This window comes from Rhinatrema bivittatum, chromosome 1 (assembly GCF_901001135.1).
Source record: "Rhinatrema bivittatum chromosome 1, aRhiBiv1.1, whole genome shotgun sequence".
Taxonomy (NCBI): domain Eukaryota; kingdom Metazoa; phylum Chordata; class Amphibia; order Gymnophiona; family Rhinatrematidae; genus Rhinatrema; species Rhinatrema bivittatum.
In genome coordinates this window covers 398,339,197-398,363,653 of record NC_042615.1, presented here as the reverse complement: position 1 = coordinate 398,363,653, position 24,457 = coordinate 398,339,197, and the positions used below count along the sequence as shown (strand labels likewise).

At 40.7% G+C, this 24,457-nt stretch overlaps 1 protein-coding gene across 5 annotated transcripts in view; it reads right to left on the bottom strand.

The window, feature by feature from the left end:
* Positions 1 to 24,457, bottom strand: part of HOOK3 (hook microtubule tethering protein 3) — a 1,188,278-nt gene that overhangs the window by 960,383 nt on the left and 203,438 nt on the right. For all 5 annotated transcript variants that reach the window (XM_029601894.1, XM_029601878.1, XM_029601884.1 and 2 more), the window contains exon 5: positions 2,062 to 2,194. In XM_029601894.1, the coding sequence (XP_029457754.1) occupies positions 2,062 to 2,194 (133 nt within the window). The remainder of the gene's footprint in view (positions 1 to 2,061; positions 2,195 to 24,457) is intronic.

Here is a 24,457-nt window from a genome sequence, read left to right as displayed (position 1 = left end):
GCCTCCAAGCCAGGAAGGGGCTGTAGAGGGACTAACAGCAGCGGCTGTTGCTGGAGGTTTGAATGCAGAGGTGCTTGGCAGAAACGCGGTGGACCCAGAGAACGTTACAACAGAGGAGTATGCCAAAATGGAGGAATTGGCCTCTCTGGAAGCGTGTGCCACGGATACTATCCAAAAGAGGGGGATGGACTCGACAAAGAATCTGATAAGATCATTGAGGTTTGTCATGAGAGCAGGGTAAGCATTAACCTAGGATCTAAATTAATTAAGCCTCAAGAAATAACCCTTGAAGTTGTGTGGAATGCTTTGATAACAGTAGAGAAATCGATAGCTTCTCTCACTTCAGTAATTATGGACTCACAAAAAAGTATACAACAAATAGAACCTGCTGTAACTCAGCATGGAGTAAAAATACAAGAATTGGATTTAAAGATTACATCAGTACAAGAAGTACAGACAAAATTGATCCAGAGTGAGCTTATTACCTCTTAAAAAAAAAAAAAAAAATTTGAAAACATGGAAAATGCCCAAAGATATTTAAATCTAAGGGTATTGAACTTTCCTCATATAAAAATGATTTCTTAGAAAGATCAATTTAAAAATATATCATGGAGATACTTCAAATTCCACAAGAAGCTGTTCTGCCAATTTCTAATATATATTATCTATCTAAGAATATGGATGAGCATGCACCATTGGTTAATTTACCCCAGAAGAATGAATTAGAGCTTACAGCATTCCTGGAAACTTCAATAGTAGAACAAATAGACTATTGTGGAACTTTACTGGTTTCCTTTGTATTTTCTACAGAGATCATATTTTGAAGTTGTTTCTTCGTAATAGGCAAAAATTCTACATGGGTCAAAAGATATGGGTCTATCCGGACCTTACAAAAGCTACACAAGTTCGTAGGAAGAAAATGCTTGAATTATGCCAAGAGGCAAGACAGATAGGAGCTAGAATTTCCAATCAAATGTGTTCTAAATATTAATAACACTCGCTATGTATTTTTTAAGGTTTCTCAGTTACGTTATTTTCTAGACAATTACAGATCTGAGGTTAATGATCCCCAGCAAAGCTCAGGACATTAAGTAATGTTACAATGACCTCCTACATATGCCTTTTATTTCCTTTTTTCTTCTTTAATGGTTTGTTCTCATTAGATCTTGGCTCTTCCTTATATGCCTGTTAAATAAGATATTATGGTTATGGGAGTTTATTGCTTATTGTCTTTTGTTATTTTATTTCTAAATTATATTTTCCTGGGAATAAGATGAAGAAATACGTTTTGTGAAGTACACAATGATATTTTTCTTTGTAAGATGTTATATAATCATAAATAAAGAATTAAAAAAAGAAGAAAAGAAAAATTGTCATGGCATTTACATACTTTCTACTTATCTGCAAATTTGTATTTGTTGGTTCTCTTCCCCAGACTTTTCTTGGGACTTAAACTTAGATGGAGGAATAACTGTACTTTTTATTTAGATACTTCTCTTTCTGTTGTAAAAAGAAGCCATTTTTGTAAATTCCAACTTAAGATAAGTATTTTATAACGTTAAATTAATTCTTATAGGAAAAAAAGAAAGTGAAGACATCTTTGAGTTGCATATATCAAATCTGCATTCTTGGGTTTCAACCAGAGAACCAAGAGCTGCTCATAAGTTGTGTGTAAACATTGGTTTTCTTCTTCTATGGCATCAATTATAATTTCCTGCTACTGACTGCAGGCACTTAGAAACAAATATGAATAAAATGTGGAATATGCAATTAAATGTTTGAGGCTCTGCTGTTCACATGCCAAAACTGTTAATGATTGGTAAAGATAACAGAACATAATGCATGCAAAGGAAAAATAAATAGTTCTGACAGGATAACTTTCTCACTCAAGCATTTAATTTACATTTGTTTCCTGTTGTCTGCATTTGTCCAGTTTCGCTACCTAGTAGAGAACAACTAATATCAAGGCCTAAACTGCATAAGGAATAGATCTAACTCAAAAAAACTTGAATTTTAAAATATTAATAAACTAATACAGTAAATTTGATGTAAGTACATTACCTTGCTTCTGTTCACAGTTCACAGCACAGCCTAAAATTAGCTGAAGCATTCTACCAAGTTCAGCAGCGTCCGAGTGCTCTCCAACCAGGTTAACATCAGGAAGTGTGAAGTCATTGATCTGCTGCCCCAAAATCTGCCAAGTCAGAAACATTTATATATACAAGACACAAGCAAGAAACTACAATCACAATATTGAGATCTATATCGAGTACTGTAGCAAAGCAGGAGGTTACAGAGATAAATTTAGCAGGGTAACTATAGCTGGGATATACAACAGTACACCTACCTGTGTATGCCTGCTGCTGATTTTCAGCACCTAAAGAGGTTCAGCAAGAGGACTACTGTTTAGGGAAAAAAGTGAAAACCTGGCTTTTTAGGAAATGAGGATTTCTTAGATAAGAGGTAGGAAAAAGCAGAAAAGCAAAAAATATAAGTAGAGATATATCAGTTTCTTATCAGGGGATAGGAAAGAATAGGTTTTATTGATGTCTAGAGGTGGTGATTTGGATAAGGGAGTTTTTAATGTTTTTATGTATTATGCTATATTTGTTATAAACCACCTTGATCTGCTTTGTAAGTTTGGTATGTGCGGTATATAAATATTAAATGAAATATTTCCCTTCCTAAAGTTACCTGGAGAATTTTAGGGCAGTGATTTCCCTGACAAGACTTACCCAGTTATATTTATCTGGATAGTGCTGAATACTGGCACCATCTGGATAAATTTAAGATAAGAACATAAGAAGTTGCCATACTGGATCAGATCAAGAGTCCATCAAACCAAGCATCCTGTTTCCAATAATGGCCAAAAAAGGATACACGTATCTGGCAAGTACCCAAACATTAAATAGATTGCATGCTAATACCAATAATAAACAGTGGCTATTCTCTATGTCAACTTCACTAATAGTTTATGGCCTTCAAGAAACTTATCCAAACCTTGTTTAAACCCAGCAAAATTAAATGTCTTAACTACATCCTCTGGCAACAAATATTCAGAGATTAACTGTGCGTTGAGTGCAAAAGAATGGTCTCAGATTTGTTTTAAAGGTGCTACTTTCTAACTTCATGGCATACCCCTTTGTTCTCTTATCTGAAATAGTAAACAGATTCACATTTACCTGTTCTAGTCCTTATGATTTTGTAGACCATTATATATCCCTCAGCTGTCTTCTCCAAGCTCAACAGTCCTACCCACTTAGCCTTTCCTCATAGGTGAGCCGTTCCATCCCCTTTATCATTTTGGTCATCTTCCCTGTACCTTCTCCAATGTATCTATATCTTTTAAGAGATGCAGCAAACAGAACTGAACATAGAACTCAAGGTGTGATCTCACCATGGAGCAATACCAACACATTATGACATTTATTTATTTATTTATTTAGAGTTTTTCTATACCGGCATTCGTGATTAAAAATCACACCATGCCGGTTTACATATAACAGGGGGTGTGAACACAGAAATGGAACATTAACAAGTGCAAAGAGTTTGTAAAGTTACATTACAACAAGGTTCATATAACTGGGTAGAGAATTAGAGTAAGATAACTGAGCAGTTAGGATTAACTATTTACATTATATTGTGCAGTCTCTTATAAGATGTTGCTGTCATTCAATTGGGATCAGGGAAGGCTTGCTTAAATAGCCAAGTCTTAAGCCTTTTTCTGAAAGTAGGAACATTCTCTGTTTTAGTCACCATTCCCTTCCTAATAATTCCTAACATTCCATTTGCTTTTTTGACCACCACAGCACACTAAGCTGATTTCAATGTATTATCCACTGTAACACCTAGATCTTTTTCCTGAGTGGTAGCTCCTGACATAAAACCTAACATTGTGTAACTACAGCATAAGTTATTTTTCCCTATATGCATCACCTTGCATTTGTCTACATTAAATTTCATCTGTCACTTGGACGCCCAATGTTCCAGTCTCGTAAAGTACTTTTGCAATTTATCACTATCCGCTTGTGATTTAACTAAATAATTGTGTCATCTGCAAATCTGATCACCTCACTCATCATCCACCTTTCCAGATCATTTATAACACAGAAACATAGAAATGACGGCAAAAAAGACCAAACTGCCCATCCAGTCTGCCCAGCAAGCTCCCACACTTATCTGTTTCACCGACCACCAAGTTCAGGGCCCTTGTTGGCAACTGTTTGATTCGAATTTCCTGCCACCCCCTGCTATTGATGCAGAGAGTAATGTTGGAGTTGCATCAAAGGTAAAGCATAAGGATTAATGCATCAAGCAAGTTACCCTGATGCTTGTTTACCCAGACTGCACAGATCAATGCCTTGTTGGATGTTGTCTGAATAAATCCTCTTTTCCACATTTCCCCTTGCTGTTGAAGCAGACAGCAATGTTGGAGTTGCATTAACCATGTGAAGGCTTACTGAGTAACGGTAGTAATCACCAGGAAGTTGCCACCATTCCAGCAAGCCACCCCCATGGCTCTTCTCTTCAATCCCATCCTCTAGCCTTTATGGATCCACAGTGTTAATCCCATGCCCCTTTGAAATCCTTCACTGTTTTAGTCCACCACTTCCTCCGGAAGGGCATTCCAGGCATCCACCAACCTTCTCTGTGAAGAAATACTTCCTGACATTGGTTTTGAGTCTTCCTCCCTGGAGTTTCAAATCATGACCCCTAGTTCTACTGATTTTCTTCCAACAGAAAAGGTTTGTTGTTGACCATGGATCATTAAAACCTTTCAAGTATCTGAAAGTCTATCATATCACCCCTGCTCCTCCTCTCCTCCAGGGTATCCATATTTAGGTTCCTCAATCTCTCCTCATACGTCATTTTATGAAGACCATCCACCTTTTTGGTTGCCCTTCTCTGGACTACCTCCATCCTGTCTCTGTCCCTTTGGAGATATGGTCTCCAGAACTGAACACAGTACTCCAGGTGAGGCCTCACCAAGGCCCTGTACAAGAGGATCATCACTTCCTTTCTCTTAGTAGATATTCTTCTCTCTATGCAGCCCAGCATTCTTCTGGCTTTAGCTATCGCTTTGTCACATTGTTTCGCTGACTTCAGATAGTTAGACACAATCACCCCAAGATCTCTCTTCTGCTCCGTGCACATCAGCCCTTCACCCCCCATCAAATACAGCTCTTTCGGATTTCCACACCCCATTTGCATGAATCTGCACTTCTTAGCATTAAATCTCAGCTGCCATATCTTCGACCACTCTTCCAGCTTCCTTAAATCCCGTCTCATTCTCTCCAATCCTTCCAACGTGTCCAATCTTTTGCAGATCTTAGTATCATTCACAAAAAAACAAACCTTACCTTCTATCCCATCCACAATGTCCCTCACAAAGATATTGAACAGGACCGATCCCAACACCGATCCTTGCGGCACTCCGCTTAACACCGCTCTGTCATCAGAGTAAGTTCCATTTACCATCACACACTGTCTTCTGTCCATCAATATTAAAAGTCACCAGTCCAAATACAGATCCCTGAAGACTCCACTGTTTACCTCTCTTTCCACTGAGAAAACTGGCCATTTACTCCTACTCTGTTTCCTGTCTTTTAACCAGTTTGTAATCCACAAAAGTACATTGCCTCCTCTCCCATGGCTTTTCAATTTTCTTAGAAACCTCTCATGGGGAACTTTGTCAAATGCCTTCTGAATAATTAAATACACTGTATCAACTGGATTACTTTTATAGACATGTTTATTAACCCCTTAAAAAAAAAAAGTAGCAGATATGTGAGATAAGATTTCCCTTGGGTAAATCCATGCAGACTGTATCCTATGAAACCATGTCCATCTGTATGGTCTGTGATTTTGTTCTTTAGAATAGTTTTCATGATTTTTCCTGGCACTGAATTCAGGCTCACTGGTCTAGTTTCTTGGATCACCCCAGGAGCCCTTTTTAAATATTAGGGGTGTATACCATCTAGCGCGGGTGATTTGGTACTCTTCAATTTGTCTATCTGGCCTATTACAAATTCAAAGTTCACCATGATCTGCTTTAGTTCATCTGAATCATTACCCTTAAAAACAGTCTCTGGAACTGGTATCTCTCCAATATCTTCGTTTGTAAGCACCAAAGCGAATAATTAATTTAGTTTTTCCACAATGGCCTTATATTCTTTAAGTGCCCCTTTAATCCCTTGATCATCTAACAGTCCAACCACCTCCCTCATAGGCTTCCTGCTTTGGATATATTTTATAAAGTTTTGTATTTTGAGTTTTTACCTCTATAGCCAACTTCCTTCCAAATTCTTAGTTTCTTTTACTAATGCTTTACATTAATGCCAACGTTTATGCTTTTCCCTACTTCTTCAGATATACCCTTCCAATTTTGGAAGAAAGTTTGTTTTTTACTAAAATAGCCTCTTTTACTTCACCTTTTAACCAAGTTGGTAGTCAGTTGGTCTTCCTTCTACCTTTCTTAATGTGTGCAATACAACAGGACTGCGCTTCTAAGATGTTGTATACTCAACCTTTGTAGCTGCACCTTTCATTTTTTTTTCTATTTTTCTCATTTTATCAAATTCTCCCTTTTGAAAGTTTAGTGCTAGAGCTGTAAATTTCACTATTGCCAAATAACCTCACTTCCATTATCTCTAGCACCAAATCCTGCATTACACTAAAAATTAGATCTAAAAAAGCTCCCTTTCTTGTTGGTTCCTGAACCAATTGCTCCATGAACTTTACCTCTCAGCATGTCCTGATTTTATATTAACCCATTCAACATTGGAGTAATTGAAATCTCCCATTATTACCAAGTTAGCTAGCTTCCCTTATTTATTTTAAAATTTTGTATACCGTCATTCGCAAGAAACATTACAACGGTTCACATCATAGAATCATAAAATCATAAAAGCAACATTAAATTCTGGTAGTTAAAATACAATAAGATATTTAAACAAAAAAAAATTATTAATAAAAGGACGGGTTAAAAAAACACAAAAAAAAACTTAAGAATAATCGCTTATTCGTTCTAACTACTTCTTTCCTCTAAATGGTCTGCGTAGGTCTGCTCGAAGAGCCAAGTCTTCAGTGCTTTCTTAAACGCCTTAAACTCAGTTTCCAGGCATTGTATTCCAAATACAGGGACCAGCAATAGAGATGGATCTATCCCGTACTAGTATGAGGTGGGCTGAATTTACTGACTGGATTTGCAATAGTCCCTTATTGGCTGATCTTAATGATCTTTGTGGGGTGTGAAGCCGAATTAAAAAATTCAGCCAATCTGTTTTTTGACCATGTATCGCTTTGTGTACAATGCAGCATGCCTTATACTGTATTCTCTGTAAGATCGGTAACCAGTGTAAATTAATCAGAACAGGAGTAATATGATCTCGTTTTTTACAGTTTGTTAGCACTCTCGCCGCTGAGTTTTGAAGGACCTGTAAAGGGTGCAATGTGGTTTGTGGAAGATCCAGAAGAAGCGAGTTACAATAGTCCAGTGATGAAAAAATTAGGGCCTGTAACACTAAACAAAAATCACTGACATCCAGCAATGGCTTCAATTTTCTCAGGACCAACAACTTATAACAATCTTCTCTTAATTTCACAGAATTATGTTTTTTGAAATTCATTAGCATTTCATTGTCTGTCTTATTTTGGCCAGGTAGACAGAAGTATACTTCTTGTCACTATACTCTTTCCTCCAACACACATGGGATTTCTACCCATAAGTATTCTACTGTGCATTTAGTTTCTTACTGGATCTTTTCTCCTGTGGGACTCTACTCATGCTCCCTCACTAAGGTATTTATTTAATATTTCTGCCTCTACACATTCTCTTTCCCTTATCAGTGTGACCATGCACCATCTATGCTCTTCTTTTCCTAAGATATCAGAGATAGGTTCTTTATAATATTTTCATATACGATACCACAGAAGGACTAACCTGGAAAAGTGTGTCTTTTTGCGGATGGTAAGAACATAGGAAATGCCAAACTGGGTTAGACCAAGGTCAATCGAACCCAGCACGCTGTCTTTGACAGTGCAGGTCTGAGTCACAGAGGGGCTCACAAGACAGTGCATGTTCAGTAAAGTTTTTACTGAGCTCAGAGACTTGGGTCTATGTTGGTGCCATCTGATGACATCACCCATGCTTTATGGCTAATCAATGCCTGCTTGACAGAACTATGTTGTCATGCTGGCTGGGTCGAGGAACAGCCCCTCAGGAGCAGAGCAGGACTGGAGAAGATTTTCATGGGTAATGATTCAGATGGACTGAACCAAATCTCGGTGAACCTAGAAGATGTGGTACACCTGACTGACAAACCTAAGAGTAGTAAGTCACCTGGACCGGATGGTATACACCCCCGAGTTCTGAAGGAACTAAAAAATGAAATTTCAGCCCTATTAGTAAAAATTTGTAACCTGTCAAAATCATCCACTGTACCTGAAGACTGGAGGATAGCTAATGTAACCCCCAAATTTAAAAAGGGCTCCAGGGACGATCCGGGAAACTACAGACCAGTTAGCCTGACTTCAGTGCCAGGAAAAATAGTGGAAAGTATTGTAAACATCAAAATCACAGAACATATAGAAAGACATGGTTTAATGGAAAAAAGTCAGCATGGCTTTACCCAAGGCAAGTCTTGCCTCAAAAATCTGCTTCACTTTTTTGAAGGAGTTAATAAGCATGTGGATAAAGGTAAACCTGTAGATATAGTGTACTTGGATTTTCAGAAGGCATTTGACAAAGTTCCTCATGAGAGGCTTCTAGGAAAAATATAAAAAAAGTCATGGGATAGGTGGCGATGTCCTTTCGTGGATTACAAACTGGCTAAAAGACAGGAAACAGAGTAGGATTAAATGGACAATTTTCTCAGTGGAAGGGTGTGGGCAGTGGAGTGCCTCAGGGATCTGAATTGGGACCCTTACTTTTCAATATATTTATAAATGATCTGGAAAGAAATACAACAAGTGAGGTAATCAAATTTGCAGATGATACAAAATTGTTCAGAGTAGTTAAATCACAAGCAGATTGTGATAAATTGCAGGAAGATCTTGTGAGGCTGGAAAATTGGGCATCAAAATGGCACATGAAATTTAATGTGGACAAGTGCAAGGTGATGCATATAGGGAAAAATAACCAATGCTATAGTTACACAATGTTAGGTTCCATATTACGTGCTACTACCCAAGAAAAAGATCTGGGAGTCATAGTGGATAAAACATTGAAATCGGTTAGGTGTGCTGCGGCAGTCAAAAAACAAACAATGTTGGGAATTATTAGAAAGGGAACGGTGAATAAAACTGAAAATGACATAATGCCTCTGTATCGCTCCATGGTAAGACCGCACCTTGAATACTGTGTACAATTCTGGTCGCCGCATCTCAAAAAAGATAAAATTACGATGGAGAAGGTACAGAGAAGGGCGACCAAAATGATAAGGGGAATGGAACAGCTCCCCTATGAGGAAAGACTAAAGAGGTTAGGACTTTTCAGCTTGGAGAAGAGACGGTTGAGGGGGGATATGATAGAGGTGTTTAAAATCATGAGAGGTCTAGAACGGGTAGATGTGAATCGGTTATTTAGTCTTTCAGATAACAGAAAGACTACGGGGCACTCCATGAAGTTAGCATGTGGCACATTTAAAACTAATAGGAGAAAGTTCTTCTTCACTCAACGCACAATTAAACTCTGGAATTTGTTGCCAGAGGAAGTGGTTAGTTCAGTTAGTATAGCTGTGTTTAAAAAAGGATTGGATAAGTTCTTGAAGAAGTCCATTACCTGCTGTTAATTAAGTTGACTTAGAAAATAGCCACTGCTATTACTAGCAACGGTAACAAGGAATAGACAGTTTTTGGGTACTTGCCAGGTTTCTTATGGCCTGGATTGGCCACTGTTGTAAACAGGATGCTGGGCTTGATGGACCCTTGGTCTGACCCAGTATGGCATGTTCTTATGCATCCTGGTTCAATTTCCAGTACCAAGAATCCATTGATACCTTACACCGGACAAGGTGCAGCTCTGGTATGCCTTCCACAGGTCTCCATTTTCTAGGCACGAAGTTGCTGGGTCCACAAGAACAACCTACTGCAACTATAGCAGTAGGTAGAGTCATAATTCAGCTCCAGACAGCAACAGGAAACAATGAGAATCTGTGATACATATCCAGTGCCAAAAGATGCAGGCCTTGAAGCCACTTACTGTGGACCTCTTGGCCCAAGACTTCTACATTTCAGAGACACCTTTTTTCAGAACTGAAAATTTCTGTTTAGGGACTGTTTGATGCAGCTGCTTGAAAAGAAAACCATGTAGCAAAGAAGAAAAATAGTCCAATAAAAAACAAAGGCCAGAAAACAAAATAAGAACTAGAACGAGAGACTGAACATGTTCATTTGGTAGCTCTGACGAAGAAATATTGATGGGTTTTACAAGTCACAAACTCAGGGGCTCCATGGGTACTCCAGTGCATGCTCAGTAAAGTCTTTATTCAGCTCTGAGATCTGATTACATCTCAGTGCCATCAAATGTCACCCACATGTTATGGCTAATTTATGCCTCCAAGAGGAGATCTGGAAAGATCCCTTAGGAAAACTATCTACAGAGAAAACTGTTGGAGCATGAGGATTCCTTGATATCTGAATCCTCTACATATTGAGGTGATGAGTGTAAAGGTGTAGGTGAACTAGAAATCGATGGCTCTGATGGGCCCTATTTCCTGGTGCACAAGGTGATTTAAATACCTAGTAGGATCTTCAATAAGTGTAATCTGTAGCCTCTCTTTACAAACCCAAGTGTCAGTGGTTACCAAGAACCAATAAGCTACATAAGACTTAAGCCTCTCCCCCCACCCCACAAAGGTAAATCACCTAGCACAGAGACTTAAATACTTGCTATGTACTATGGGACTAGTCAAAAGCTCTCAGTTTTTCCAACTCTGGATTATATGTTACTACAAGGGGTACTCATATTCCTTTTTTCCCCTTTTTTTGTATTGCAGTAGATTTGCCCTAGGTATTTTAAGAGAAGAAGCAATCTTCCTAGAGATAATTTTAGGATTGTATCCTTTTCATTTGAAAGACTTAAGTCAGGACTTTGAGGTGTTTGTCCCTGTCTTTTGGGTGAGAACCAATTACCTGAACCACTGCTTGGCTAAGCACACTCCAGGTGGTTTGTAGGAGCCAGCAGCTTCCCCATGACATCATGACCATGGCCCAGGGATAGGGAAGAGAGGGGTCTAGTCCCCGTCTGCTAATGCTCACTGGTCCCTTTCTAACGATATAGTCATGCAAGTGTTTACTTTGGTGTTTTAGTGTCAGTGGTGGCACCACCCCTCCCACCCTTGCCTGGCACCAGTCAGCTGTCCATCTTACCTGCCTGATGGCAACAAGTAGCTTGGAGGTATATAATGGCCCTTTTTTCACATGAGGGGTGGGAGTTGAAACTGTGAAAGTAACTACATTTGTCAGTCTGTTTTCTGTATACAGATGTTTGCAGATGGCCATTGCTGGCTGACACTGTGGTATCTAAAAAATGAACTCTCTGTAGTATATTCTGAACCTGATCGAAAGGTCATCCTGATGCACAACTACTTCAGCTTCAATAACATCTAACTACAGATTATAGGTACAATTGGCACCAGAAAGGCACCACAGTATGTCAACCTTTTCAAGACAAAACTCGAAGAGATGTTTTTGATTAGATTAGATATCAGACTAGAACAGGAATGGCCAACTCCAGTCCTCAAGAGTTACAAACAGGTCTGGTTTTCAGGATATCCACAATAAATATGCATACAATGGATGCAGATATGCATCTCACTCTTATGCATATTCATTTTTGATATCCTGAAAAACAGAACTGTTTGTAGCTCTTAAGGATCAGAGTTGGTCAACCCTGGACTAGACCTTTCAAATATTACTGGTATATTGATGACATTTTAATGATTTTGATTGAAGAAGTGTTAGCAAAGGATTTTACATGTCTTCCATATAAGCATTTTTTACACATATTTAAAAGTCAGTCATCCCATATAATTAATTTTATTTAGATTTTTCAGTAGTTCTCACGCAACAAATTTATTAACATTTTTATAGCTTTCGAATCATGATTTGATAATAACTTTTATACAATTTTTTATGCAGTTCAGTTTTCTGAAAAATTCATTGGCAAAAGATCATCTTTACATATATATAAGGCATTCGTACACAGGTAAAATCATCTAAGTTGGCATGTTATCACATCCTGCATTCAATTATGAACTACATTTATATTTTACATGATGTTCAATTTGTATGTTTCAATTTAAATGTTGCACTCACTGATCTATCTGTTGTTACCTTTTGAGTTCTTATTTTATAATTTTTGTAAGTCATGTATGTCTGGCATTGTTAAGTCGTAATCGTATTTGTTTATTGTAGCCCCTGAGGCAGCCCCTGTGTGGGGGGCGAAACTCGGCCTGAGTCGGCTTTTTTACATTGGACATACAAGTCTCCTAATAAAGCATCTTAATGGACATTTCCTGGCATCTATTGTGTGTGTTGCCTCCACGGCTTTTTTAGATCGCCTATCTCCTTGTTTTATCAACCCAAAGATACAGAGAAGGGCGACCAAAATGATAAAGGGAATGGAACAGCTCCCCTATGAGGAAAGACTAAAGAGGTTAGGACTTTTCAGCTTGGAGAAGAGATGGTTGAGGGGGGATATGATAGAGGTGTTTAAAATCATGAGAGGTCTAGAACAGGTAGATGTGAATCGGTTTTTTACTCTTTCGGATAATAGAAAGACTAGGGCGCACTCCATGAAGTTAGCATGGGGCACATTTAAAGAACTTTCTCTGATTAGTTTTTTCACTCAATGCACAATTAAACTATGGAATTTGTTGCCAGAAGATGTGGTTAGTGCAGTTAGTATAGCTGTGTTTAAAAAAGCATTGGATAAGTTCTTGGACGAGAAGTCCATTACCTGCTATTAGTTGACTTAGATAATAACCACTGCTATTACTAGCAACGGTAATATGGAATAGACTTAGTTTTTGGGTACTTGCCAGGTTCATATGGCCTGGATTGGCCACTGTTGGAAACAGGATGCTGGGTTTGATGGACCCTTGGTCTGACCCAGTATGGCATGTTCTTTTGTTGATTTCTGCTGCTGATCTATGGTCTCCATTACTGGTAGTTGTTTTAGGGGTGCAAAGTTTACACTATTAAAACATAAGTTGATGTAAGGATAGATGAGGAATCTACGGTAACAATTATTGGGCAAAAAAGCATGGCAAGCAACATGCAGGGTTATGTGTGGTTGACAAAATCATGGCTACTATAGTAGAAAATAAATTGTAACAGATATAATGAGACACACATCCAAAGTTTTAAGAAAAATAGAAAACTTTTATAAAACATGAAAAATAGAACAATTTTCCAAAACTATGTCAAAAAATAAAGCGGGACAGGTGTGCTCCAGACAATGAACCTGGCTCAGGAGCTCTTAGAAGGGTTGTAGATGATGGTGGGAGAGATAGGAGGTGGCTCTCTCTCTCAGCCAGTCTGAGTTCCGGCATGTCTACATCCCTGGGCAAATTAGGGAGGAGGTCCTACCGTGATGGGGAGAGGGATAATGTCTTCTTCAAGGCTGGGCCCGCCAGTTGAGAGTGGAGGGGCTGGACAGCCACCGCAGGCTCCCCCTGTGATAGAGGGAGGAGCAGCCAGCTCCTTTCTAGTGGTGGCATCAGCTGCCTATATAGGAGGGGCCAGGACCTCGCTGTTGTCTTCCTCCTCTTCAGATGGTGATAAGGGCTCTCACCTGTGAAGAGAATAGCAAATGTATGAAATTTGATATGCTTATAGGCTCCAGGGTGTGATGTGCACGATCATAGAGGCAATTAATTCCTTTTCTAGTAAAGGTGTAGGCAAAGAAGTGCTCCTAGATACGGGACACCCACATCATATAGGTGGTGGCAAGATCATAGAATAATTCCTCGACATACAGAAGTTTGCTTTTAGCAGTATTTTACTAGATAGTGCCTCACTTGTGATATTTGTTCAATGTTAGACTGAAGAGTCTGGAATTTAAGCACTGGATTGTGGTCTAAATAGCAAAGCATCTAGGCCATGAGACAGTACATAGTTTCATAGGATAGAGGGCATGTACTTTCAGTGGAAATAAATTTAGGAATGGGTGTGAATATCCTGAGGGTTTCCAGCTAGGACCCAGGGTGCCTTCCAAGAAATGCTTCATGACAATACTGCCCATGACCCAGATTATTGCCAAGGTGTATGTATGTTTGCATGAGGGTTTGTTTAAGCTCAAGGTAGAGACAGAGTAGTGCTGAACGGTTGGTCTATAGTGGTGGTGGTGATAATGATAACAGGAAATAAACAGACCTTATGGCCATCACTGGAGGTTTTCACATCAGGAACTTACCTCTGGCTCCATCCTGCATGGCACTCAGCCAGTCCAGCCACTTCCATTATAGCTCTCTGGCTTTCTTCAGGACCTCAATCTATAGAAATAGGATTACAAAGTTGAGTGTGCACTGTAGCTGTTAATGTGACCTTCATACTGTTATGTATCAATGTATTCTACTGACATCTGAAGTGAGAAGCATAGCTCTTTGCACTCCCCTAATGCACCTAGAAGTAGTGTGTTGCCACCAGGCCCAAAAGTACCCCAGAACAGGGACACTCCATGAACTGCCATTGTACCCCTTTTCATGAGGGCACAAGCTGTGCAGTACAGCCCTTGGGAATTTCCCTTTCCACAGAGCACATAGCTTTGGGGAGTAACAGAAACCATGCAACAGGGTCAAATCTCTCCCTTCCAAAAGGAAGCCATCATTTGCTATTGGTGCCATCATTAAATCTATGACATGCCCCATAGGAAGTATCTAGCTCATAACTGCACCTTTCCTATACTTGTCACTATTGGTTTAAGTCATCCCTTGTCATGCTTGGCAACTATTTCACTCTTCTGCTATATAACACTGGCAAGACAAAGCTCATGCTTTTAATAAAATATACACCTGTTTCAATATCTAGATATATCTAGTAGGGATATGAATCATTTTTTGACGATTTAAAACAATCGTCAGATATATTTTAAATCATCAAAAATCGTTAGAGCCGCAATACAATAGCAATTCCCCCGATTTATCGTAAAAAAATTGTAAATCGGGGGAGGGCGGGAAAACCAGCACACCAAAACAACCCTAAAACCCACCCCGACCCTTTAAAACAAATCCCCCAGCCTCCCGAACCCCCCCAAAATTTATTTATTTATTTTATTTATTTAAAATTTTTATATACCGACATTCATCCAGGATATCATATCGGTTCACATTGTAACGCAAACAGGCGCCAGACATGGCGCTTTACATTGAACAAATAAAACATGTTAACAAAAGCATTTAAAAGTGGGGGGGGGAGTTATCTTGGGAGAGTTTGCATTAAATTATAAACAAAGTTTGCAATTATATACATATGTACAATGGAAAAAACTATGAGGTGTGAAATTTAGGCAGGCTAGGAAGAGAGGAAGGGGAGGAGGAGAGAGGAGAGAGGAGAAAGAGGGAGGAGCGGGGAGAAGGGAAAAAAAAAAAGGAGAGGGGAAAGAGGGGAGGGGAGAGAGGGACAGTGGAGGGGGAAAGTGGAAATGAGAGTGGAGACAATCAGGAGGTCCTGTGGGGGGGTCCCGGCGCGATCTCCTCACTATAGTGAGGGCAAAAGTAGCGCCAGCGCCATTTTGAATATTGGCAATACGGCCCGAGTGCAGGAGGTCGCTGCAGGAGGTCGCTCCCGGACCCCCGCTGGACTTTTGGCAAGTCTTGTGAGGGTCAGGAGCCCCCCCCCCCAAGCTGGCCAAAAGTCCCTGGGGGTCCAGCGAGGGTCCGGGAGCGATCTCCTGCACTCGTGACGTCGGGTGACAGGAACCAAAATGGTGCCGGCGCTACCTTTGCCCTGTCATATGGTAAGGGCAAAGGGCCACCGGCGCCATTTCTATTAACGCAGCTGTGGCCCGATAGCAGGAGATCGCGCCGGGACCCCCCCACTGGACCCCAGGTAATTTAAAACATTTTTTTGGGGGGGTTCGGGAGGCTGGGGATTTGTTTTAAAGGGTCAGGGTGGGTTTTAGGGTTGGTTTGGTGTGCCGGTTTTCCCGCCCTCCCCCGATTTACGATTTTTTACCAAAAAAACCCATGACGATCAGATTTCCCTCCCCCCCAGCCAAAATCGATCGTTAAGACGATCGATCACACGATTCACATCCCTAATATCTAGTCTCTCTTGTCCTACCTGTAGGCACACCCTAACCTGCCCCCCCCCCCCAAATCCTATACCCACCTAACCTGTTCCAACCCCTACACCCCTAGTAACCTCCACACATCTTAACCTGCTCCCAAACCCAATATCCATAATCTACTTACCCCACATGGGTAGAAAGCTCCATGGCTGAACAAACAGCAGAGTAGGTGCCAGACCTCCTTGTTCTGGCACAGCTTCCACCAAACCCCATGGATGGGGGAGCAGGTCCCTTTCATACTCCACCACCAGGGATGCCAGGTGGGTGACAGCAGAGAAGTTCAGCTGGTTGACTGGTGGCAGCATGGCAGTATAAATCCACACTGGATGAACTGAAAATTGCGTAGCGCAGAAGCATACACGTGCATGGCTTATGCACAAAGCTGCACATAAATGCACGTCCATATGCAAATGTACAGAAATGTCCATGTGCAACTTTAACATTAAAGTTACGCATATGTTATATCATACGTGTAAATGCACATGCACAATATAAAATACATGCACATGACCACGCGAGCCCACATTCACGTGATAATGGGCTTGCACACAGTTTTACAGTTATCCACCTAAGTCACTGCATGTTCTCCCAATTTCATTCAGCCTGGGGATAGGACAGAGCCTGGAAGGACTCAAAGGAGGCAGCTCAAAAAGGGGAAGATAAGGGGATTTTGTATGCAACATGTGCTGTACTAAGCAAGGCCTAGCTATCCATGCTCTGCATGCTGCCCATTAATTTCCACATGACAAAGCTTCGAGCTGTAGCTAGGAAGAGGAGGCATGCATGATTACAAGTTCTAAGAAAGGAACTCCTACAAGTTTAAGAGCCATTACTGGTGCCTCCTATTGCTGAGAAGTGCTAAGGGCAGAGCCCAGGATCTGGCCTGAATCTTAGCATCAGGCAGTGCTGACTTTTCTGTGGTCAAAGCATACTGGTTGGGAAACACTAATGCAAAGAGGAAAAACAGTGCCTGGGGAAGAATTCCAAATTACTGCTTCAAATAAAGATCCAGGATGGGTCTAAATCTCATAGAATTCTTGGGAACCAGGAGTATTTGGAGTAAAATCCCTGCCCTCTTTCCAGCAATGGGACAAGCTTAACAAATTGGGACTCTGAGGGAGGAGATTTCAAGCCTCAGTAGATCCTGGTGAGATGCAAGCACAGTTTCCTATTGGGGGGAGGCCAATTTAACTAAAACATAGAAACATGATGCAGAAAAGCCATATAGCCTACCATTCCCTGTGGTTATCCCATGTTTTTTTGTGTCCAACACCTCCACTAGAAGGCTGTTCTGTGCATCCACCAGCTTCTCTGTAGGGAAATATTTCCTTAGATTTCATCCTGTTCCCATGAAGCCTCATTCAGAGCCTCTTTTCCACTGAAAGAGCCCAGCTTCCTGTGCATCGATACCTTGGTTACTTAAATATCGATTGGATTCAGACAGCAACCAACAAGGGCCCCATCTTTTATGGTCAGAGGAACTGATAAGCATGGGGGTAACCTGCACAGAGCAGCAGTTAATACCTTTAACAAAAGGCATGGGATTACTACTCAACCAATAAGCCTTGATGCAACTGCTTCAAAGGAGGGGGGGTGGGTTGGAGGGAAAGATGAATTTTAATTCATAGATAACCAACACGAGCCATGACTTTTTTTTTTCCCCCAACACAGTCTGGGTTACTAATGCACAGACAATAGGGAAAAACACAGAACTGCTTTTCAGGCCAAGTCCATAAGCAAAGCACGTCAAGCAGCACTGACTAATACATGGACTAACTGCACGGCATGGCAAATACTACAATGGGAAGCTTGCTGGGCAGACTGAATGGACCACTGGTCCTTTTTCTGCTGTCATTTCTATGTTTCTATCTCACCTTTCCTCTAAAGCAGTGATTCTGAACAGGTGTATCACAGGACTAGCAGGAAGCTGCTGTCTCATCAGCCTCATCAGTGATGCTTCTACTCTCTTCACCTTTTATGGGATAGGGGAAAGGAGGTTAAGGATTCTGGGCAGGAAGAGGTGGAAGAGAGAGGGAGTATGGAGACTGCTGAACAAGGAGGAGTGAGAAAGCGCAGGAGTGGCTCAAAGCAATCTGCTGCCTAAGGCAAGGGAAGAGATGGTGCTCCCCTCTCCTCCTGCCACCCGAGTCATGGCATAGGTCAAATCACAGATGACAAGGAGGTGGTGTCCCCCTTGGAGTCTGGTCCTTTCAATGAACTGAAATGCTGGGAAAGTGGGCAGGCAGGCATCAGAGTTCCTAGAGGCATGGCAGATAAGTATTGGTGATATTTTTAAGAAGCTGGAACTCCTTCCACATTCCTTAGAACCCTAGCATCTATTTCCCACCCTTCCCCAGTATTTGCACCCTGGGGAAGATGGAGATGAATGAATGGTGAGGGTCTGTGCATGGCACACCCTCTCAGGGCCAGTGCAAGTATATTAGGCACTCAGCAAACCTTACACCCTTATGACCCCATTCCCCCAGCTCTCACCACACACAATTAAAATTATGCATGAACAACAGATTTTACATTGAAAAGAACATTCAAAGTACAATCTTCTGATATAAAAATATCACTTACAATATTTACATTTAATGCTTTGATGCCAATGAGGAAACTCTATAAAAATGACACTTGGAGCCCATATGGTATTAGGTGTATTGTCAAGTGCATTGGGCTTAGTCCTCAAAATGCCATGAATAAACAACTACAATTACAATACAATAAACCTCCTGACAGCACTCAAACAGAAAAAAAAATCCTACCCGTAAAAAAGAAACATTGCAAATATTACACCAAGCTCTAAAATACCAATATATCCCCCTACTAAGGAAATAAAACAAGACAGACTGTTTAGATCCCCACACAAACTATACAATAGCAGAATACCTTACTTCCGTCACACACCAGAATACAGACAGAGCCTCACCAAAACAGAATAAAGTGACCATAAAGTACAAACAGAAATGTGCATATAAAAACTGAACTGGAAATTGCTAACAGCCAGGCTCTATATAGTACAATAGAAAAACAGAATCAGAATCAGTCCTCATAAAACAATAAAATCAAGAAATATAAAACAGTCATAACAGTAAAACCATACTAATAAAAAATTTCAAAATAGCTGACAAATAGAAAACATTCTAGAATTAAATTCATATAAATATTTTCAAAGTTCCAAAAAACAATAAAATATGTAAAAACAATTGCACCTCAAATAATAAGGATAAAAAAAATTACAGCTTTCCATATCTGGGAACATTGGATTTCTAGTCACTCTGAAATTGCCCGGAATTAGTGGGGTACTGCATACAAAACTTTGTCCACTCTCTCATATATACACACACTGTCTAATACACCTGCTCATTCCCACATTTATACTCACCACGTCACACAATTTTGCTCACACATGCCCCTTTCTTCTCACACACCCATTCCCTTCCTTCTCACCCCCTCCCCCTGTATCTTTTCCCCCTCTCTCACATACTCTCCTCCCATACCCTTCCCTCTCACTCACACCCCCAACTTTCTCTTCCCATACACTCCACTCACCAGGTCTCTTTTTCACGTCATACTCCAGTCCCTGCCGAGGGTTGCACTTCTGCCTACAGAGTTTGGGATCCCTTCCAGCACCTCATAATTTCAGTTGTTGCCATGGTGGTCTTCTTCGAGCGGGACCTGGGGGTCCCCCATCCCCTGCAGGTATGTTATAAATGTGCGCTACCATTGCTTCTGTCTTCCAGGGAGCCCCATGTGCACATTATAAATTTGTGCCGCTTTCTTCCTGCATGCAGGGGTGGGAGCCCCACGAGCACATCAAATTCTCGCCGTCGTTGTCTTCTTCCTACCCCATAAACACACCAGCTAGAAAACGCCCACAGCATAAACACAACAGGAGAGCTGGGGAGCCCCATGGGTACATCAAATATGCACTGCAGGCATTTTCTTGGTGGATACAGAGTAAGGCAGCTGTGGCACAGGTGTTTTAAGAGGGCATTTTTTGACACTTCTAACTTTTACCACCTGAGGCAGCCGCCATACCAGGCCTAATTTTAAAACCACTACTAGGAAAAAGGGCCACAAGGTAGCCAGGCAGGGAGGGAAAGGGGGGAGGAAGTACAGGGAAGAGGATATGTCATGCGCATTTCTTTTATCTTTGTAAGTTTCTTAGCATAGGAGGAAATGCATTTCTGTTTCTAGCTCTCCAGTTTTGCACTGCATGCAGAGTGGCTTTTTGGTGTTTCCATTCCAGTTTTGTCTCTATATTTGTAATCTGTGGTCTTTCATTCTGTATTTGGTGAAGGTCAGTTTCATGCATGTGACAGATGTGAGGGGTTTTTTTATTTTTACTAGCATGTAGGCATTTGTATCAGTCTTATTTGTTATATTTTCTCAAAAGGACATGCATTGATGGTGAACTGCTGCCTTTTCACATAAGCAGGGCTATTGCTGTTTAAGTCTTCAGAGTAAGTGCAGCTATGGTTTTCTGGGTTTTGTATTTCACAATGCGCCTGGTAGTAGAGGGAGTTTGTGTTGCTGATACTAAGATGTCATCAGAATATCTTTTTTGTATGGTGAGTTATATAGGGAAATATTCTTTTCTGCTCTGAACACATTGTTGGGGATCAAGGGACTCCTGTGGATGCAGAGTATATTTATCCACATGAAAATCATGTGTTTAGTGGTTCATGCATGTGAGCACCATTTGTCAGCTGTACCATGACAGAAAAAAGGTTGAGAACCACTGCTCCAGAATATATATGTTTAGAACTTTAAATCTGTCCCCAGGCTTTACAATAAAAACTATTGATCATTTTAGCAGTCATCCTCTGAACCGACCCCATCTGATTTATATTCTTTTGAAGATTACAAATGAGGTCTCACCAGAGTTATACAGGGACCATAATCACCTCCTTTCTTCTGCTAACCATTCCTTTTCCTATATATTCAAGCATCTTTCTGACTTTTGCTGTCATCTTATCCACGTATTCGATCACCTTATGATTATCAGATATAATCACCCCCCATATTATGCTCTTGTTTCATGCTTAGAGTCCCCCCCAATACTGTATGGCTCCTGATTCGAGAATATATATGAATGGTTACCGACTACAAAATAGGCAACAGCGGATCATAATTAATGGCACACACTTATTTGAACTTTTTTTATACCGACATTCATGTGGCATATCACATCGGTTAACATGGAACAGGGGTAATGTAACTAAGAAAGGAAAGATAAATTACATAGAACAGGGGGTTACGAGAACTTGGTTAACGGAAAGAGAAGGATAACAGGTGAAGAATAGTAGGTGAGAGGTAACATTAAATTGAGGTAAAGATCAATAGTTAAAATTGTATAAAGACGAATTGATTAATATATCATATAACAGTTGATATAGCATATAACATAACTGACTGTGGCTAAAATTGGGAACTAAAAGTAATAAGGTAGAACCAATTAGGATAAGGGTGGAGGGAAGGAGTGGAGAGAAGGGGAGGGGTTGGTGAGAGGTAGCATATTAAATGGCGGTAACAATCAATAGATAACATAGGTAACAAATTTATGGGTAGCATATAGGTAACAAAGATAACATTATAATGAGGTGAAGATATCACAAGTTGACATACAATAATGACATGCTGATTAACAAGTAGTAAACAGTTGGTAAAGCATATAAATAACTGACTGCTGGCTAAAATTGGAGCTAAAGGTAATACAGTAGAACAGATGAGGATAGGGGTGGGGAGAAGGGAAGGGGCAGGTGGGGGGGAGGGGGAATAGAGGGACTAGACTATGGGTAGGCTTGTTTGAACAGCCAGGTCTTTAGTTGTTTTTTTTTGGGGGGGGGGGGGGGGGGTTTGTTTTGTTTTGGGTTTTTTTTTTTTTTTAAGTTCAAGGGGCAATGTTCCTGGCATAATTCTGGGGGCATGGAGTTCCATAGTGATAGCCCTGCTAAGGAAAATGAACGTTCTTTAATGGAAATGTGGTGAATGAGTTTGGGTGGGGGAATGTGGAAAGATCCCTTTGTAGGCGGATTTGACAGGCCTTTTTGATGTGTAGTAGCACAGGGAGTCTTTTAGCCAAAGTGAGTGCTGGTTGTGAAGGGTCTTGTGGATAATAGTAAGACTCTTATGGAGTATTCTAAAGTGGATTGGGAGCCAATGGAGATCCTTGAGGATGGGTGTGATGTGGTCTTTTCGGTGTGTGTTGGGTAGGATTCTGGCAGCTGCATTTTGGAGCATTTATAGGGGTTTAATGGTGGTCGCGGGGAGGCCTAAAAGAAGAGTGTTGCAGTAGTTAATTTTTGAAAATAGAGTGGCTTGGAGGACTGTGTGAAAATTGTCAAAGTGGAGGAGGGGTCTTAGTGTTTTTTAGGACTTGGCATTTAAAGTAACATTCTTTTATTGTGGTTAACTAATTTTTTTAGGTTCAGTTGGTTGTCAAGGACAACGCAGAGATCTCTCACTTGCAAGATTGTGGTGTGGAAGGCTCGAGGCGGGAGAGGTTGTTGTGGTCAGGGAAGATAATGAGTAGTTCGGTTTTGGCCATGTTAAGAGTGAGGTTGAGGCTGGTAAGGAGGTGGTTAATGGAGTTAAGGCAGTTGTCCCAAAACTTGAGAGATTTGGGGAGAGACTGTTATGGGGATAAGAATTTGAACATCGTCATCGTAGATGAAGTGAGATTTAGGTCTGCGAGGAGTTGGCAAAGGGGCAGGAGGTAGATACTGAATAGGGTAGGGGAGAGGGATGAGCCCTGGGGAACTCCGTGAGTTATGCTGATGGGGGAGGATTCCTTATTCTGACATAATATCTATTGTTAAGGTAGGATTCTAACCAGCAGAGGGCAGTTCCTGAGATACCTATGTCAGTGAGATGGTTTAGGAGAATGGAATGATTAAAGGTATCGAATGCGGATGAGATATCAAGTAGTGCAAGTATGTATGATTGGTCTTTATCTATTCCCTTGAGAAGCGTATCCGTGAGTGAAATTAGGAGAGTTTCCATGTTTAGGAATTTACAGAAACCAAATTGGGAGGGGAAAAGAATATGGTGTTTATCGAGATATTTGGTGAGTTGGGTGTTGACTAATCTTTTCATGAGTTTTCAATAAATAGCAAGTTGGAAATAGGTTGGAAGTTAGAAGGGTCCCCTGGGTCAAGGTTAGGTTTCTTCAATATGGGTTTAAGAATGGCTTGTTTCAAGTGTGTTGGGGGACTATTCCAAGAGAGGGAGCAGTTGACAATTTCAGCCAGTGGTTTGGCAATTATATTTGGTATGGTAAGAAGTGCTTTTGTCAGGATGGAGTCGGATGGGTGTGAGGATGGTTTCATTTTCTTTAGGAGGGATTCAATTTTAGGGAGGATGTGTATTCAAAGGAATCGAAGGCGGCTTTTGGGTTATGGGAAATGGTGTAAGGGAGTGGGGAGGTGGTATTGAATTGTGGCAAGAGCTTGGAGATTTTTTTCTGGAAGAAGATTGCGAGTTCGTCTGAGGGGGGATATGATAGAGGTGTTTAAAATCATGAGAGGTCCAGAACGGGTAGATGTGAATCAGTTATTTACTCTTTCGGATAGTAGAAAGACTAGGGGGCACTCCATGAAGTTAGCATGGGGCACATTTAAAAATAATCGGAGAAAGTTCTTTTTTACTCAACGCACAATTAAACTCTGGAATTTGTTGCCAGAGGATGTGGTTAGTGCAGTTAGTATAGCTGTGTTTAAAAAAGGATTGGATAAGTTCTTGGAGGAGAAGTCCATTACCTGCTATTAAGTTCACTTAGAGAATAGCTATTGCCATTAGTAATGGTAACATGGAATAGACTTAATGTTTGGGTACTTGCCAGGTTCTTACGACCTGGATTGGCCACTGTTGGAAACAGGATGCTGGGCTTGATGGACCCTTGGTCTGACCCAGTATGGCATTTTCTTATGTTCTTATTTTGTTTGGGCTTCATTGTCTGGGATGGTGGGAGGGGAAGGTTTTGTCAGTTCTGAAACATATGAGAAGAGAACCTTAGCGTCATAATGAAAATTGTGGATTTTGAGGACGTAGAAATCTATTTTTGTTCAGAGGATAGTTGTCCTGTAGTTGTGCAGGGATGATTTATAGGCAGTCAACATGTTAGGGGAGGCATCTTTGCGCCATTTCTTTTCTTTA